General features: G+C 41.7%; 1 protein-coding gene across 3 annotated transcripts in view; it reads left to right on the top strand.

Moving 5' to 3' along the window:
- Positions 1-17,605, top strand: part of prkar2aa (protein kinase, cAMP-dependent, regulatory, type II, alpha A) — a 331,945-nt gene that overhangs the window by 123,454 nt on the left and 190,886 nt on the right. For all 3 annotated transcript variants that reach the window (XM_041191726.1, XM_041191724.1, XM_041191723.1), the window contains one exon: positions 9,141-9,176. In XM_041191726.1, coding sequence (XP_041047660.1) covers positions 9,141-9,176 — 36 coding nt within the window. The remainder of the gene's footprint in view (positions 1-9,140; positions 9,177-17,605) is intronic.

Genomic DNA, 17,605 nt, shown 5'->3' with positions numbered 1-17,605 from the left:
ATGAAAATTGATTTTATGGGGAATATGATTCCAGATATCATTTTTTGAAAGTAATTTCTTCAGAAGTGATATGAACTGATTGAAATTTGCTTTATGCAGTATAAATTGGAAATGACAATTTTTCAGTATTTCAGTGCAGTGTATTTAGAACGGGTATCCCATAGGCAGGATCTCTATATCATAAAGTACATGGAAAATTGTGAACCAAGGTTTTTTTGAATAGTGGTTTTTAATGAGTATGTTGTATTAAAATCAATGTGTCGTTGTTCCCAAGGGTCATAATTTAGTTTATCCCATTGTTTATATCAAACAAGACCTCTAGATATCATCATTTTTAAAAGGCATTATCTCTAAGTTGAGCTTAAAACATTGCTGCATGCAAAGCATGGTCAATCTAAGCTTTTTGACATCTCATTTCTGACTCACATTTGTGAGCAGTAATCTTCGATGAAGAATTAATTATCCCGTAACTACCAGAAAGGTGCTGATTTGAGACCAATTGGAGAGCATTTTCTTCCGGTAGCTATAGAGCATGAGTTTAAGTTAAATGAGGCATTATGGATGAGGCAAAGTTTAACCATTGTAGCACTTGAGCTGTTATTAGGGTTCAGACTGGAACGGTGATGGTGGTAAAGGTATAGGATTATAAAATTCTCAAACAAATTTTATTGAACTATGTTTCAAAATCACAAGGATATGAATAGCACACTGATAGCTGATGAACTGGCAAACAACATAATGCAGGAACCATCAATGAAAACCAAAACTTACAAACTGATTTAATTCAATTCAATTGTATCCTCATTTAATAAATAATCCATAGATGCTGAATCCTCTCAATCCAGTTTGTGTTTTACCTTCTAAGCTAAAACTGGCCTCTTTCATCCAGCTCCCTGTCTTACTTTAAACTATGAGATCGAGTTGTCTGGATGATACTCAGAAAGCTGAATTGTTCACACAGTCCTCAGCCTTGCCCCTCAATCTCTTCAACCCTTTACCTTAACTGACAGAAAAACTGCTGGTCTTTTTCACTGAAGCCTTCTGTCTTTAACTTAGCCAGGAGACTAAAGGTTACTTGTTCCCTGAACAATACTTGCATTACCCTAGACCCTGTTCACACCTAGGGCGCTGATCAGATGCTTGGGAAAAACGTGACTTCTGACATTTTGGCCAACGTCCAGCTGAACAATAGTGAACAAAGGGAAAGTAGAGCTTGCTTATACCCCGCTGTACATATGTTCAAAAACCTGTGGCAGTCAGAGATTGGTTACTCCCTGTATGGTCAACTCTGTGAGTGGTCAAAGATGATGTCAACTCTCATGGACGGAGTCCCTATGAACTGTTTCAAAATGCCCTTTTTTGACTGTTACAGGACCCCCAAAAAAAAATTCCACATGGTTGATGAGCATCACACAACTGCATCTTCACACTGTTTCAAGGCTTCGCGCTCCCTTAACTACAATGATGACCTCATGAAATCAGAAGAAATTTCAAGATTTCCTTAATGTGTTCTGCCCTGCAAGTATATTGATAATCATACATATTGATACCATTGAGATGCTTCCTGACCTCAATAATTACAGGCTTTTTGGTCCTTTTATGGCCTATATTCTACGTTTAGGAATGCTTTTCTGTTTAACCGCTTGCCTGCACAGCTGAATTGACCATTACTATTTTTCACTCACTTGACCTGTGTGGGAACATAAGGGTTAAGCTAGTAAATTCAGTAGCGGCCAATTTGACTCAATCCCATCGTATCCTTTGTACATTCTCAAAGCATAACTATAGTCTTAATATGCAGCTGAAAATTAATCAGTTACATAATCATTTCAGTTATTTCAGTCCCTTTTATACCATTGCAAGGTTGTGTGGATTTCTGCTAAGCTTTCCATGTATATTTTTCCATTCACACACAGTGAGCCATTTCTTAGGCAACAATGAGTTAATAATATCCAATCTGAAATTACTATGATCATAAAAAGTTTTAAAAAGGGCTTCTTGCCATTCACTGTATATTTTGCCTTAAAATAGGCACTAACATAATAGAGAGTAACGCACTGTGACACCACCATGTGCAATTTAGCTAATTAATTAAGCTTGTTCCGCCAGTGCTTGTCAATTACTAATCATTCAAGTTCGTAAAGTAAACTCTTTCTACAGTCAGGGCAAGTTATCATCTGTTTTGATTCCTACTAAATTAAAATGACAACTGTGTATGTCAGCATTTGGGAAATAAATTAGTTTGCAGGTTTATAGTTGTTTTAAATCTGTGTTATATTGATAATTAATGCCTTGAAATGCCTGGGTTGTGCAAATTTCAAAAATTGGTCTCATTAGAAATTGAGGTAGGAAATGGTGAGGCCTCTGTTACTTGTGAGTTGTTCAATGACCAGTAATCACCCTGATACATTAACATTGCAGCTTGTTGGGTATTCAAAAATATTGTTCAAAGCTCAGATGACGCAAATAATGTTTTACATATTTTTGTGCTTGACTATCCAAGAGTGTAATGGTTTTCAGTTTCCTCAAGAGTTTAAGGAGCTTCAAAATGTATGTATCATACACCCTAATGGTGATATTTACATCATCTTAACATCACATATGAGGAATTGAGCTAATATCACAGAATTACAGAATCTTAACGGCACAGGATGAGGCCATTTGGCCCTTCATGTCTGCACCGGTTCCCAAATGAGCATTATGACCTAGTGCCATTGCCCTGCCTTTTCCCCCTACTCCTGCACATTGTTTCTATTCAGATAATCATCTAATGCCCTCTTGAATGTCTCGACTGAACCTGTATCTACCACACTTCCAGGAAGTGCGTTCCAGATCTGAACCACTCGTGGAAAATGCTTTTTCTCATGTCACGCTTGCTTCTTTTGCAGATCACTTTAAATTTGTGCCATGTCGCTCTTGACCCTTTTACAAGCAGGCACAGTTTCCCCCTATCTACTCTATCCAGCCCCCTCGTGATTTTGAACATCTTTATCGAATGTTCTCTTAGCTGCCTTTTCTCCAAGAAGAACGGTCCCAACCTTTCCAATCTATCCTCATAGGTGAAATTTCTTATCCCTGGAACCATTCTTGTAAACCTCTCCTGCACTCTCTCCAATGGGTTCACATCCTTCCTATAACGTGGCGCCCAGAACTGTACACACTACTCCAGCTGAGGTCTACCGAGTGTCTTATATAAGTTCAGCTTAACCTCCTTGTTCTTGTACTCTATGCCCCTATTAATAAAGCCCAGGATACTGTATACTTTATTAATTGCTCTTTCCACCTGTCCTGTTACCTTCAATGATCTATGCATATATTCACCCAAGTCTTTCTGCTCCTGCATCCCCTTCAAAATTTCACCCCTTATTTTATATTGTCTGTCCATGCTCTTCCTACCAAAATGAATCACCTCACACTTCTCCGCATTGAACTTCATCTGCCATCTATCTGCCCACTCCTCCAACTTATCTATGTCCTTTTGAAGTTCCACACTGTCCTCCTTGCAGTTTGCAACACTCCCAAGCTTCATATTATCCACAAACTTTGAAATTGTCCCCTGCGCACCAAGATCTCGATCATTAATATTTATATCAGGAAAACCAAGGGTCCTAAAACTGACTCCTGGGGAACTCCACTACAAACCTTTCTCCAGCCTGAAAAATTTCCATTGACCATTACTCTCTGCTTCCTATTTTTCAGCCAGTTTTGTATCCACGTTGCTACTGCCCCATTTATTCCGAGCAATGGCTTTTCCCAAGTCCGTGGCACTGTATCAAATGCCTTTTGAAAGTCCATGTACATCAACAGCATCCAACAACACTCAAGAAGCTTGACATCACCCAACGCACAGTGACAGCAGTGTGTACAATCTACAAGATGCACTGCAGGAACTCACCAGCCCCCCTTAGATAGCATCTTCCAAATCCATGACTGCTGCTAACTAGACGTGGTTCAAGAAGGCAGCTCACCACCATCTTCTCAAGGGCAGTTAGGGATGGACAATAAATGCTGGCCTAGCCAAGATGCCCACATTCCATGAATGAACAAAAAAAATTCAAATTGAAGAAGTGTGTTGATGTGTTCGTGGAGAATAATAACACTGGTTGATTTATGCAAGATTTGAATGAAAACTCAATTTTTATTAAACATTTTTCAAATAAAGGAACTAATTAACATATGTTAGTGTTTAAGAAATTTATCAAGGTCAATCTTTTATAATGGAATACTTCCAGAAAATTGCAGCAAAAGATTTGCTGTATTTTTTTATCTACATGCTCTCTATGGACAGGATTACAACGCTTTTATTCCTTGTGCATCTTCAGGAATTTTTTGTAATATTCATTCTCGGGACACTACGCTTGGTTGAGGCAGCTCTTTGCATATCCTTAATTTTCCTGATACAAGTGAATAGTGAATGGGTTGCCAAATGATTTTAAAGGGAAGTTAAGAATCAAATATGAGTTTGGGACTGGAATCACATAGGTCAGACTGATTAAGAATAACAGGTTTCCTTCCCTAAAAGAAAATACTAACATTGTTGTAAAGAATCCAGCAGCTTAATGGTCATTTTTAAGAGTTTTTTTTTAAACCAAATTCAAATTCTCAAACTTCCATGGTGAGATTTGAACTCGTTCTCTGGATTATTAGTTCAACAACGTAACAACAACACGAATACACCAAACTAGTGTTCTGTTCCCCAGTACTGACAGCATTCATCTTGATAAGCATAAATGTACATGAGGAGAGGTGGAAACTGTTAGAACTGTAATAAATCAAGAGCATTTACTGTTTCTGTGGGCTGTGAACTCATTGCCAGTATCTGATTTAGCTGGTGTGTATTTCCTGGAACAGTAGTTATGTTTTGTTTAAAAAAATTATGGAGCATTTGGAACAGGATGAGAGGATGTGGAGATGGTTCCCCAGATAACATCAAATGTTGTTGGGTGGGAATCTGTTCATGTTCTGTTTTTTTGCATGTCAAGATATTTGTTGAGAGACTGTTCTACTTTAAATTTTGTGAAATGTGAGTAGAAATGGCCTGGAGATCCCTGTCAGGTTTTCCTTCCCTTCACACTACCAGTGGCAAAAGCAACCTGTTGTTGCTCTGAAGAAGGGTCATATGGACTCAAAACATTAACTTTGTTTTTCTCACTCAACAGATGCTGTCAGACCTGATGAGTTTTTCCAGCATTTTCTGTTTTTGTATCAGATTTCCAGCATCTGCAGTAGTTTGCTTTTAATCTGTTGTTACAGGTGATGTTTGTTGAATGACATAAACTGCTGTTTTCCCCGAGCTGTACACAGGTTTTACCCTCAACTTGCATGTATGCTAAAAAATAGCAAATGGAATTCAATTTCAGTAAGTGAACAATAATACATTTTGATATGTAAGGAAATCTGTTTTTGGGGCTCTAGCACAAATGCATAGAGTGGAGTGGGGGCTGACAGCAAGAGTGTTTCCTGTTGTTGGCGCTCCACAATACGTTGCCATGGAGATGAGGACTACACTTTCCATTGGGGCTCAGAGAAAAGCCCTGGAGCAGTTGTTGGTAGCAGCACAGCTGGGGTGCTGGGGCACAGAAAAAAATCTAAGGTCAATGTCAGCTCAAGTGAAGCTGAAGTAAATTTGGCTGCTCCATGAAAGGCAGATGTTGACAGCAGCATGGCTGAGGAGCTGGAACCATGCCTGTGTTTAGATGCTAGAGTATCGCCTGACAAACGCAGTAGCAGGTCAGCTCAGCTGGAAATGGAGACCTAGAAGGCTGGACCTGGGAACAGATTTGAGAGTGATGTAGATTAGTGTGCCTTTTGGATGAGGATTGTACCTGTGGAACTTTGTTGCAGTAGAGTTGCGGTTAGCTGGGTATCAGGCTAGCTCTTTGAAGGAGAGGTCCTGAAATTCTTCGAGACGAAGACAGAGTTTTAAAGAATTTTGTGACTCACAGTGATGACTAGCATCTGGGTGGGTTGCTGAGAAATTTGGGGGATTTGTCTGCCATTTAATGTGCAGTTTCTTCTGCGTTCAACCACAGTTTGCCTGTTAGTTTATGTTTACCTTCTGTTAAGTCTGGATGTTAGAGTATGCGATAGATAGTGTTGATTGTTTGCTTTATAACTCATGGATAGTAAAATTTCTTCTTGTTTAAAATTGTGGAATCTGGTGGCTTTATTTTCTTGATAAGTAACTTGGTGAGTCTGTTTTAACAAAAGACGTTACTAGTCCCTAACTGGATTGTAATAAAATTTAGGAGCCTGGCCTGGGATTGTAACAGATCTGCAAATCACAGCAGCAGTTCTGTTCTAAACAGGAGTAGGCTTGGTGTTGTGGAAGAACGTGTGAATATGGGGCTTAATAGATTCACATGCCATTCAAGGCAGCATCTTGGGCTGATAAGGGCATGAAAAAAGTGAAAGAAATTCTAAGTTTTATTAGAAGAGGTATAGGACCTACAATCGCAGTGTTGGCCTTTATACATTTGGAAGGAAATTGAGGGTGCAACCCAGTAATATGAAGATGAAGCAAAGCTTCTGATGAAAGGTTACTGAAGTTTTAACCTAGCTATCTTATCTCAGAACCTCCTGTAGTGTTGCCAGCATTTTCTATTTGAATTTCAGATTTTTAGCGTGTGTAGTTTTTTTACTGCTGGAAAATCTGGTACTTCTCCGTTAGAGTAGTGCAGAATATGGGGCTGATTTGATGGTATTTGAGTAATCAGAATTCCAGAAAATTTAAATTCTAATATTAAAATCCATACTATTCATAATGAAAGCAAATTGATATATACCTGCTTCCATAGTATAGCACTAATAATTGTTTCTTTTAATAGGGCAGGTGGAGTGACCTGTAGCTTTAGGTTTGATTGACAACTGATAATGAATCCCATGGGATACTTCGTATCATCTTGGCTTCTCATGTTCATCTCAGTGCCAGTATTATTTCCTTCTTGTTGAGGAGGTAACAGAAGCTTTACTTTACAAACACTGATATTTACAGTGTTATGGACAGGATGGGGGTTAATTTAAACGGCCCTGATTTCTCCTCCCTCCACCTGTCAGTAAACAGAAAGGTGTTTCGATTTGCTTCCCTCTTTATAAGTGGTGGCGTGTTTCCCAACCCTTCAGTTTGGTGTGATCCAGTTTTCGATTGATAACCCCACAGAAAACTCGAGATAGGATATACTGAGAGGGTTAGTTTAGTTTCACACACTCAAAACATGGGAGGGGGTTTGCTACATAGCCTCCTGCGCACAAATACAGTAAAGAGGGATAGAGAAAGAAAGACTTACAGGGTAAAGGCCACAGAGAAATAACTTTTGTTTCATGTGTATCCCAGAGTCCAGAATCAAAGGTCAACCTCCATTGAGGTTGGCAGACTTGACTGATGCTGGATAATTCACTTTTCCAGTAGAGTTGACTTCCATGATGAGATAAGCACGCAGAGATGAATCAGTCTTGTAGGCAATGATACAGAAGCTCCAGTTGAAACAGTGTAGATGGGGCCAGCCATTCAAACCTGGAGGGAGCTTCTTTTCTGTGCTAAAAACAAAAAACTGCGGATGCTGGAAATCCAAAACAAAAACAGAATTACCTGGAAAAACTCAGCAGGCCTGGCAGCATCGGCGGAGAAGAAAAGAGTTGACGTTTCGAGTCCTCATGACCCTTCAACAGAACAGTTCTGTTGAAGGGTCATGAGGACTCAAAACGTCAACTCTTTTCTTCTCCGCCGATGCTGCCAGACCTGCTGAGTTTTTCCAGGTAATTCTGTTTTTGTTTTCCTTTTCTGTGCGGTTGCTTGTAGATGGTAAAAATGACAGACTGAGTTTTTTAGTACAGCAAGACAGTATAACTGGTTCCTCAAGTTAGAGGTCATGTCACACGACTCCCATCTCTCCACACCATCTTTGACAAAGGATGTGTATTCCTCGTTTGGGTCCCCGAGAATGTTAAATGTCCTAGCCATTAAGAATTCAAAGGAAGGTTGCAGGGTTCTTTGTTAGACTCTGGTTGGCCAGCCTGGGTTCTGAAATGCAGATGGCCTTTGTATAGTTCTCGTTGAATTTGGTCTCTGCAGCCCACAGGAGTGTCGTTAAGGTTTGTCTAGAGATAATGAGGTGTAAGCTTCTTCGAAACTGTCGATTATCTCCTTTTGTTCAGGGTCACTGACAGACATAACTTCAGCCATTTTAAAAAGGTCAGTGTCCAGTTTTTAAAATTTTATAAATTAGCCATGAGGATATATATATTTTATGAAAATATACAGCGTGAGGTCTTGATTCTCTGACGTACAGCAGGCAGACTAATCTGAAATTCAATTTTGTAACTAGATATTTTAAAAAGTGAACTATTAAATATGAACCTTGCATTGAGATTTTAGTGCCTCATTTTCTCAGGTGATTTCCATGCTGGCATTTACAGAACCAGAGTGTATATTTGTTGTCTTAAATATACATTTATAATATTTAATTACTATTAGGAGAATAACAGTGTTTTTTCCCAGTCGTAATCTCTGAAGTAGATGTTTGGAGAAGATAAATATTGGGCTGTCTCCTCTTCCACATTACACGTATTTTGCACAAGACCTACACAAGCTTGTGTAGGTTTTTGTACAGCACCAAGGGAACAACATAATTTGAAAATTAATGTATTGATGCTTTTGAATCCTCTGTTTCAATATGGACGTATTGACACTAATGTACAGTGAACACTTTAAAGAAGAAGAGTCATACAGCCTTGAAACATTAACTCTGTTTCTCTCTGCACAGATGCTGCCTGACCTGCTGAGTTTTTCCAGCATTTTCTGTTTTTATTGCAGACTTCCAGCATGCACAGTATTTGCTTTCTACTGTTTGCCTTTGGAATTGAGGAAGTTAGCATGGACCATTTGGTTTTGACTTCACATACCAAGGCCTTGACAGTACTTTAAAATCTTGCATGTAACCTGTTAACTATTCAATATAAAAAAAGTCCATGATAAAACTCGTAGCATGGAGTGCTTACTCATTTGCTATATGGAACCACCCAACTCCAAGATGCAATGACATGTATTATTGTAAATAAGTTAACTTGCTGTATTGAGTTTGCATAAAAATGCTAAATTCAGTTGAAGATAAATAATGTTGTTTCTTTCTTTTTTCTTACAGCACCAATTATTAACAGATTAAACCGAAGGGTTTCAGGTAAGCTTTTCTTGCACTGATTTTTAATCTTTCCACATCAGATTGGATTTGCACTACAGAAATGTTAGATTAAACCCAATTTATTTAATTTAGGTTATAATTTATTATTAAAGGAAAGAGCCTTGGCATACCTAGATGAATTAATGCTGTAAGATGACCCATTTGAGCATTTGGTTTTATAAATGATATCAGCAACATTGTTGAAGGACAAGAGCGATTTGGATTAGAGCATAAGGAAGATTTAATAGCTAGGATGTAGCTGAAGTGAAACCTTTATCTAAATCTGCTAGGGCTTTCCATCTTTATGGAGAAAGATTATGTTCTGGCTATAGTTAGATTTATTAATTTGTTCCTTTAGTTCTACAGTGCTGAATTTTAGCTGCATTTTTTGAAACATTTGATGTGCTGATATTTTATCCCGAGTTAATTCCTATATGTGCTCAATGAGAGAAATATTTGCTTCTGTGTAATTGTGTTTTTTGTGACAAATTTCTTTTTTTCTCAAATTTTCTTACAATTAGAATACATCATTTGAGAATGGGTATGTTTTTAGAGCCATTTCCTCTGGTTGTTGTATAATTGTCCTCCATCTTTCATGACTGGGTATGGCAAGACTGCAGAGCTTTGATCTGATACGTTCATTATGGGATTGCTTAGCTCTGTCTCCATCATGCTGCTCCTGGCATGCTCTCCTGCACTTCTCATTGGACCACGGTTAGTCCCCTGGCTTGATGGTAATGGTACAGTGAGGGATATACCATGAGTTTATGGATTGTATTTCAATACAATTCTGCTTCTGCAAATGGCCCACAGTGCCTTTTGGATGCGCAGTTTTGTGCTGCTAGATCTGTTCTAAGTCTATCTTATTTAGCCAGGGTGGTACTGCCCCACAACACTTTTTTGAGGATGTCTTCAGTGTGAAGAAGGAACTTGGTCTCCACAAGAATTGTCTGGTGGCCACTCCTACCAATAACATTGTGGACAGATGTGCCTGCAGCAGGTAGATTGGTGAGGATGAGATTGTGTTTCTCCCCCTTTTTGGTTTTCTCACTACATGTCATGTCACTACACTACATGTCTAGTCTGGCAGCTTGTTTTTCAGGACTTGGCCAGTTAGTCAGTATTGTTTCTACTGAACCACTCTGCTAATGGGTGTTGAAGTCCCTTTATGTCCTTGCTACCCTCTTCTTCCAAGTGGTGTTCAACATGGAGCACTGATTCATCAACTGAGTGATTGCGGTAAGTGGTGATCAGTGGGAAGTTTTCTTACCCAAACTTGACCTGATGCCATGAGAGTTCATGAGCTTGGAGTCAATGCCAAGGATTTAAAAAATACATTTTTAGAAAAGCTCATTCATGGGCTTTGTTGGCTGTGCCAGCATTTATTGCTCATCCCTCATGGCCTTGCGTAGGTGGTGATGAACTGCCTTCTTGAACCGCCACTCCCTCCTGACTATATACCACTCTGTCACCACACCTGGTGATTAAGTCTCACTGTCAGGTATGATTTAGTGCATATGAACGTCAGGCTTGACTAGTCTGTGGAGCAGCTCTTCCAATTTTGGAACAAGTCTCCAGATGTTGGTGAAAAGTACCTTGTAGGGTTGACTGGGTTGGGTGTTCCTTTCTCATTCCTGGTGCCGAGGTCAGTGCTGGTTTTATTCTTTCTTGACTTTTCTGTAGTGTTTTGCTACAACTATGTGGCTTGCAAGGCCATTTCAGAGGGTAATTAAGAGTCAACTACGTTGCTGTGGGTCTGGAGTCACATGTCCCTGACTGGGTAAGGATGACAGATTCCCTCCCTCGAGGGCCATTATTGAAGTGTGGATTTTTAGAACAATCCAGTAGTTCCGTGATCATTATTAATGACGAGCATTTTGTTCTGATTTTATTAGTTAATTGAATTTAAATTGCTTCAGCCACAGGAACATTTGAATTCATGTCACTGGAGTGTTAGTCTGGGCCTCCAAATTACTAGTCCAATAACATAGCAAGCATGGAGGACAGTAGCACAGTGACAAATACTGGAACTGGCATGCATCTCCTGAATCACTGATCACTAACAACCTAATCCCTTACAAATTAATTCTTTGCCCGTTTATTGCCCATCCCAGTTGTCTTGGCAAAGTGAGTAGTGGATCTTTTTCTTGAATTGTTGCAGTCTGTGTGCTGAAGGTACTCTTACAGTGCTGTTAGCTAAGGAATTCCATGACTTTGATGCAGAGATTATGAAGAAATGGCAATATATGTGCAGATCCTGACAGATCATCGCAGTCTGGAATGAAGCTGGGAACCTTCTTTATTCATTCATGGAATGTGGGCATCTCTGGCTAAACCAGTATTTATTGCCCATCCCTAATTGCCCTTGAGAAAGTGGTGGTGAGCTGCCTTCTTGAACCGCTGCAGTCCATGAGATGTAGGTACACCCACAGCGCTGTTAGGAAGGGAGTTCCAAGATTTTGAACCAGCGCCAGTGAAGGAAACGCAATATATTTCCAAGTCAGGATGGTGTGTGGCTTGGAGGGAAACTTTCAGTTGGTGGTGTTCCTATGTGTCTGATGCCCTTTTCCTTCTAGATGATAGTGGTCATCGGTTTGGAAGGTGCTGCCTAAGGAACTTTGGTGACTTTCTGCACTACATCTTGTAAATTGTACACACTGCTACCACTGTGCATCGGGTAGTGAAGGGTATGTTTGTGGATGGGAATGCCAATCAAGAGGGTTGTTTTGTCCTGGATGGTGTCAAGCTTCTTGAGTGTTATTGGATCTGCACTCATCCAGGCAGGTGGGGAGTATTGCACCAAACTCCTGACTTATGCTTTGTGGATGGTGGACAGGCTTTGGGGAGTCAGAAGGTTAGTTACTCACCGCAGGCTTCCTAACCCCTGACCTGGCCTTGTAGCATCAGGATTTATATGGCTATTCCAGTTCAGTTTCTGATCAATGGTAACCCCCAGGATGTTGATAGTGGAGGATTCTGTGATGGTGCTGCAATTGAATGTCAAGGGGTGATGGTTAGAATCTCTCTTGTTGGAGATGGTCATTGTCTTGCACTTGTCAGCTCAAGCCCGGACATTGTCCAGATCTTGCTGCATTTGGACATGGGCTGCTTCAGTATCCGAGGAGTTGTGAATGGTGCTGAACGTTGTGCAATCGTCAGAAAACATCCCCACTTCTGACCTTAGGATGGAAAGAAGGTCATTGATGATGCAGCTGAAGATGTTGGAGCCGAGGGCACTACTCCTGCAGTAATGTCCTGGAACTGAGATGATTGATCTCCAACAACCACAACTATCTTCCTTTGTGGAGATAAAAGCAAAATACTGCGGATGCTGGATATCTAGAACAAAAACAAAAATACCTGGAAAAACTGAGCAGGTCTGACAGCATCTGCGGAGAGAGATACAGTTAACGTTTCATGTCCGAATGACGCTTCATCAGAACTAAGGAAAAATAGAAAAGAGGTGAAATATAAGCTGGTTTAAGTGGAGGGGTGGGACAGGTAGAGCTGGATAGAGGGCCAGTGATAGGTGGAGATTGCCAAAAGATGTCATAGACATAAGGACAAAGAGGTGTCGACGGTGGCGATACTTAGCTAAGAAATATGCTAATGGGGACGTTAAGGGTGGAAAGCAGGACGAGCAAGGGACAGATAGCCCTGGTGGGCGGCGGGGGGATCGAAATAGGCTAAAAGGTAGAGATAAAACAATGGATGGAAATATATTTAAAAATAATGGAAATAGGTGGGAAAAGCAAAATATATATAAATTATAGGAAAAAGGGGGATCGGAAAGGGGGTGGGGATGGAGGAAAGAGTTGTTGAACTCAATACTTAATCCGGAAGGTTGTAAATTACCAAGTCGGAAGATGAGGTGCTGTTCCTCCAGTTTGCGTTGAGCTTCACTGGAACATTGTAGCAGGGCAAGGACGGACATGTGGGCATGAGAGCAGGGTGTTGAAATGGCAAGCAACAGGGAGGTCTGGGTCATGCTTGCGGACAGACCGAAGTTGTTCTGCAAAGCGGTCACCCAGCTTGCGTTTGGTCTCTCCAATGTAGAGGAAACTGCATTGGGAGCAGCGAATGCAGTAGACTAAATTGAGGGAAGTGCCAATGAAATGCTGCTTTACTTGAAAGAAGTGTTTGTGCCCTTGGACAGTGAGGAGGGGGGAAGTAATGGGGCAGGTGTTGCACCTTCTGCGGTTGCATGGGAAGGTGCATTGGGAGGGGGTTGAGGTGTAGGGGGTGATGGAGGAGTGGACCAGGGTGTCCCGGAGGAATGATCCCTGTGAAATGCCGCCAGGGGTGGTGAAGGGAAGATGGGTTTGGTGGTGGCATCATGCTGGAGTTGGCAGAAATGGCAGAGGATGATCCTTTAAATGCGGAGGCTGGTGGGGTCATAAGTGAGAACAAGGGGGACCCTATCATGGTTCAGGGAGGGAGAGGAAGGTGTGAAGGCGGATGCGCGGGAGATGGGCCGGACACGGGTGAGGGTCCTGTCAATCACCGTGGGTGGAAAACCTCGGTTAAGGAACAAGGAAGACATGTCAGAGGAACTGTTTTTGAAAGTGGCATCATCAGAACAGTTGTGATGGAGGCGAAGGAACTGAGAGAATGGGATGGAGTCCTTACAGGAAGTGGGGTGTGAGGAGATGTACTCAAGGTACCTGTGGGAGTTGGTAGGCTTGTAATGAATATTGGTGGACAGTCTATCGCCAGAAATTGAGACTGAGAGGCAAGGAGGGGAAGGGAAGTGTCAGTGATGGACCACGTGAAAATGATGGAGGGGTGGAAATTGGAAGCAAAATTAATAAATTTTTCCAGATCTAGACGAGAGCATGAAGCGGCACAGAAGCAGTCATCGATGTACTGGAGAAAGAGTTGTGCGAGGGGGCCTGAGTAGGACTGGAACAAGGAATGTTCCACATACCCCATAAAGAGACAGACAAAACTGGGGGCCCATGTGGGTACCCATAGCCACACCTTTTAATAAGAGGAAGTGAGACCAGTTGAAGGAGAAATTGTTCAGTGTGAGAACAAGTTCAGCCAGACGGAGGAGAGTAGTGGCGGATGGGGATTGTTCGGGCCTCTGTTCGAGGAAGATGCGAAGAGCCCTCAGACCATCCCGATGGGGGAATGGAGGTGTAGAGGGATTGGACATCCATGGTGAAGAGGAGGCGGTTGGGGCCAGGGAATTGGAAATTTTTGATATGATGTAGGGCGTTGAATGATTTAATTATGCTAGAGCTATATCGGTTAGAGATTTCATTTTTAAATTGTACCACATAAAGTTCAGCCTATTTACATCGGATCAAAGTATTGCCATTCCTGATCATGACAAGGCACAAATTAGCTGTGTTGAACAGATAGGTGACTTCTTGTTAAAGACACTTCTTTTGTCATGTTTTTCAAAATTATTTGACATGAGTTTAAGAATGTTCTAAAGTCAAATGCAAAGTATATGCATCGCTTGTACTTTATTTGTTTTTAACCAATTTTCAAAGCTTCAGCCAGTGATTTCCACTTGTTATTATTGCCTTTATCTCAAGATTGTTCAATCTGTTTTAATAAGCTGTTCTGACTGACAGTCCTATTTTCCTTTGCCACACAGGCACACAAACCTGTGCAATTGTGGGTGAAACCGTATGGAAGCGATGGGGTCTCAGCCGCCGGCTGAAGATTTGGAAGGACCCCGTGTCCCCTCTTTTAGCTAAGGCCACCTCATCTTGTTCCATGCAGGCATTTGACAGGCTAGTGATAGACTTTCCCCCAGGGTCAAGGACCCGGGGTCGGTACTCCCACCAGCTGAGAGCTGCTGGCCAGTCGGACGCCAGCAGCTCTATTGAATGTCAGTGCCACCAGGGCTGATGGCTTTGGCTAGTATGACATCCACCCAAAGCCTATGATCATCACTGGATCTCAGGCCAGAGGTCAGTGGTGGCAGGAGGGGATCGTGGAGTGAGGGAGGTCAGCAGCAAGGGCAAGGGGATGGCTCTCAGCAAGCACCACCCTGATTCCCAGTGCTGGGCTGCTTCATCAGGCACTGAGCGCCTTTTTCACAAGGGACACCTCCCCCACCCCAACCACCACCACGCTGGGGAACCTGCAAGCAACCCTGCATGGGTTTGCTTGTCATGCACCCCATGTGGCGAGTCCCCTATCTGCCACTGGGTTAATACCAGTGGTGGCAGAATGAGGCCCTTAAGTGGACACTAATGGCCCACTTAAGGGTCTCAGCTGGCAACAGGATGGAAGTCAGGTGGTGGCAGAGTGCTGTCCCGCTGATTAAGGGACTCCCCCATCCCCAAACTCACTATGGTGCAAGATTCCGTCCTGCAGGTGGGGAATTGGTGCCAAGTGCAGTCTTGAGTTGATAAGTTAGAGGTGGAGAGGGGCAGGAAGATAACTTGATTAGGGTGTGCAGATACAAGCAAATCACCATTTAACGTATGCTTATTTTTATAATACTTCAATTTTATATTATTTTTTCATTCAATAGCAATTTGGAAAGTGAAGTTGATTGGGAGAATGGGAGTTGCTATATAGCCCAGATTAAGAAGCGGAGACATGCAAAAACTAAGGTGCTGCAGTACCACTACTGCAGGAGGGTATGATTAGTGACAGGTTTAGATAATGGCATTTCTGTTATAAATAGAGACAGGAATTTATATGATAATGTTGAAGTGTTACATAATTTGACAACTGGAAGTGAAGTTTTGTAGTTTAGAGGTGCAGCAGACCTATGAGTTATAGGTTATGGTATATTTTATTAAATATTAAACATTTTGTTATGCTTATTTTTCTCCCATTCTGAAATTTGAAAGGATTGCTGAAATGTACAAATGTAAAGCCTTCAAACATTTTCATAAACGAATTTGCAAGATCGAGATTTCTTCATTTGGGGTGAGACTTAAATTTTGAGGATGGTTATTCTTATTTAGACTGTGGGCAAAACGGAAAGTGTATGGAAATTAGAGGCAATCTATTGTGGATAGCAGGAAATCGATTAGGAAACAGGAAAGAAAGAGTAGAGATTATAGTACTTCAGTTGGCAAGATGGCACACAGGAAAATGGTTGCATCACGCATCTCAGCTGCAGGAGATCACTGCAGGTGTTCCTCAGGATAGTGTCCTCGGCCCAATCATCTTCAGCTGCTTCATCAATGACCTTCCTTCCAACATAAGGTCAGAAGTGGGAATGTTTGCTGATGATTACACAATGTTCAGTATCATTCATGATTCCTCAGATACTGAAGCAGTCCTTGTCCAAATGCAGCAAGATCTGGACAATATCTAGGCTTGGGCTGACAAGTGGCAAGTAACATTCGCCACACAATGCCAGGCAATGACCATCTCCAACAAGAGAGAATTGAACCATCACCCCTTGATGTTCAATGGCATTACCATCACTGAATCCCCCACTATCAACATCCTGGGTGTTACCATTGACTAGAAACTGAACTTGACTAGCCATATAAATACTGTGGCTACAAGGTCAGGTCAGAGAATAGGAATCCTGCGATGAGTAACTCACCTCCTGACACCCCAAAGCCTGTCCACCATCTATAAGGCACAAGTCAGGAGTCTGATGGAATACTCCCCACTTGCCTGGATGAGTGCAGCTCCCACAACACCTCAAGAAACTTGACACCATCCAGGACAAAGCAGCCTGCTTGATTGGCACCACATCCACTATTGATGTACAGTGGCAGCAGTGTGTACAATCTACAAGATGCACTGCAGAAGCTCACCAACCCTCCTTAGACAGCACCTTCCAAACCCACGACCGCTACCATCTAGAAGGACAAGGGCATCACCACCTGTAAGTTCCCCTCCATCACCATCCTGATATATCACCGTTCCTTCACTGTTACTGGATCAAAATCTTGGAACTCCCTCTCTAACAGCACTGTGGATGTACCTACACCACATGGACTGCATTGGTTCAAGAAGGCAGCTCACCACTACCTTCTCAAGGGCAACTCGGGATGGGCAGTAAATGCTGGCCCATCCAGCGAAGCCCACGTCCTGTGAATGAATAAAAAAAAATGTGACTAGTGTCTCCCAGGGATCTGTGCTGGGGCCTCAGCTTTTCACTTTCTTTATCAATGACCTTTGATGAAGGAATGGAGATCAGCATTTCCCATTTGCTGTCAACACCAACTTAGGTGGCACAGTAAACAGTGTCAGTGGAAACAAAGTTGGAAAGGGAGATTGATTGATTGTATGGGCAAAACTGACAGATAAGTTCAATGTGGGAATGAGGCTCTTTGCAAACAAAGCTATATATCAGATTTTTTGAATAATAAGTAACTGGGGGAAGCTCATCTCATTGAAATGTGTAAAATTTTTAGAGAGCTTGTTACCCCAGTGGACTGTGATTGCTCAGTCTTTGAGTGGCCGGGCATATTCGAGTAAGGTATTGGAGTGTT

This window comes from Carcharodon carcharias, chromosome 7, assembly GCF_017639515.1.
Source record: "Carcharodon carcharias isolate sCarCar2 chromosome 7, sCarCar2.pri, whole genome shotgun sequence".
NCBI lineage: Eukaryota > Metazoa > Chordata > Chondrichthyes > Lamniformes > Lamnidae > Carcharodon > Carcharodon carcharias.
This window is presented reverse-complemented; position numbering and strand designations above follow the sequence as displayed.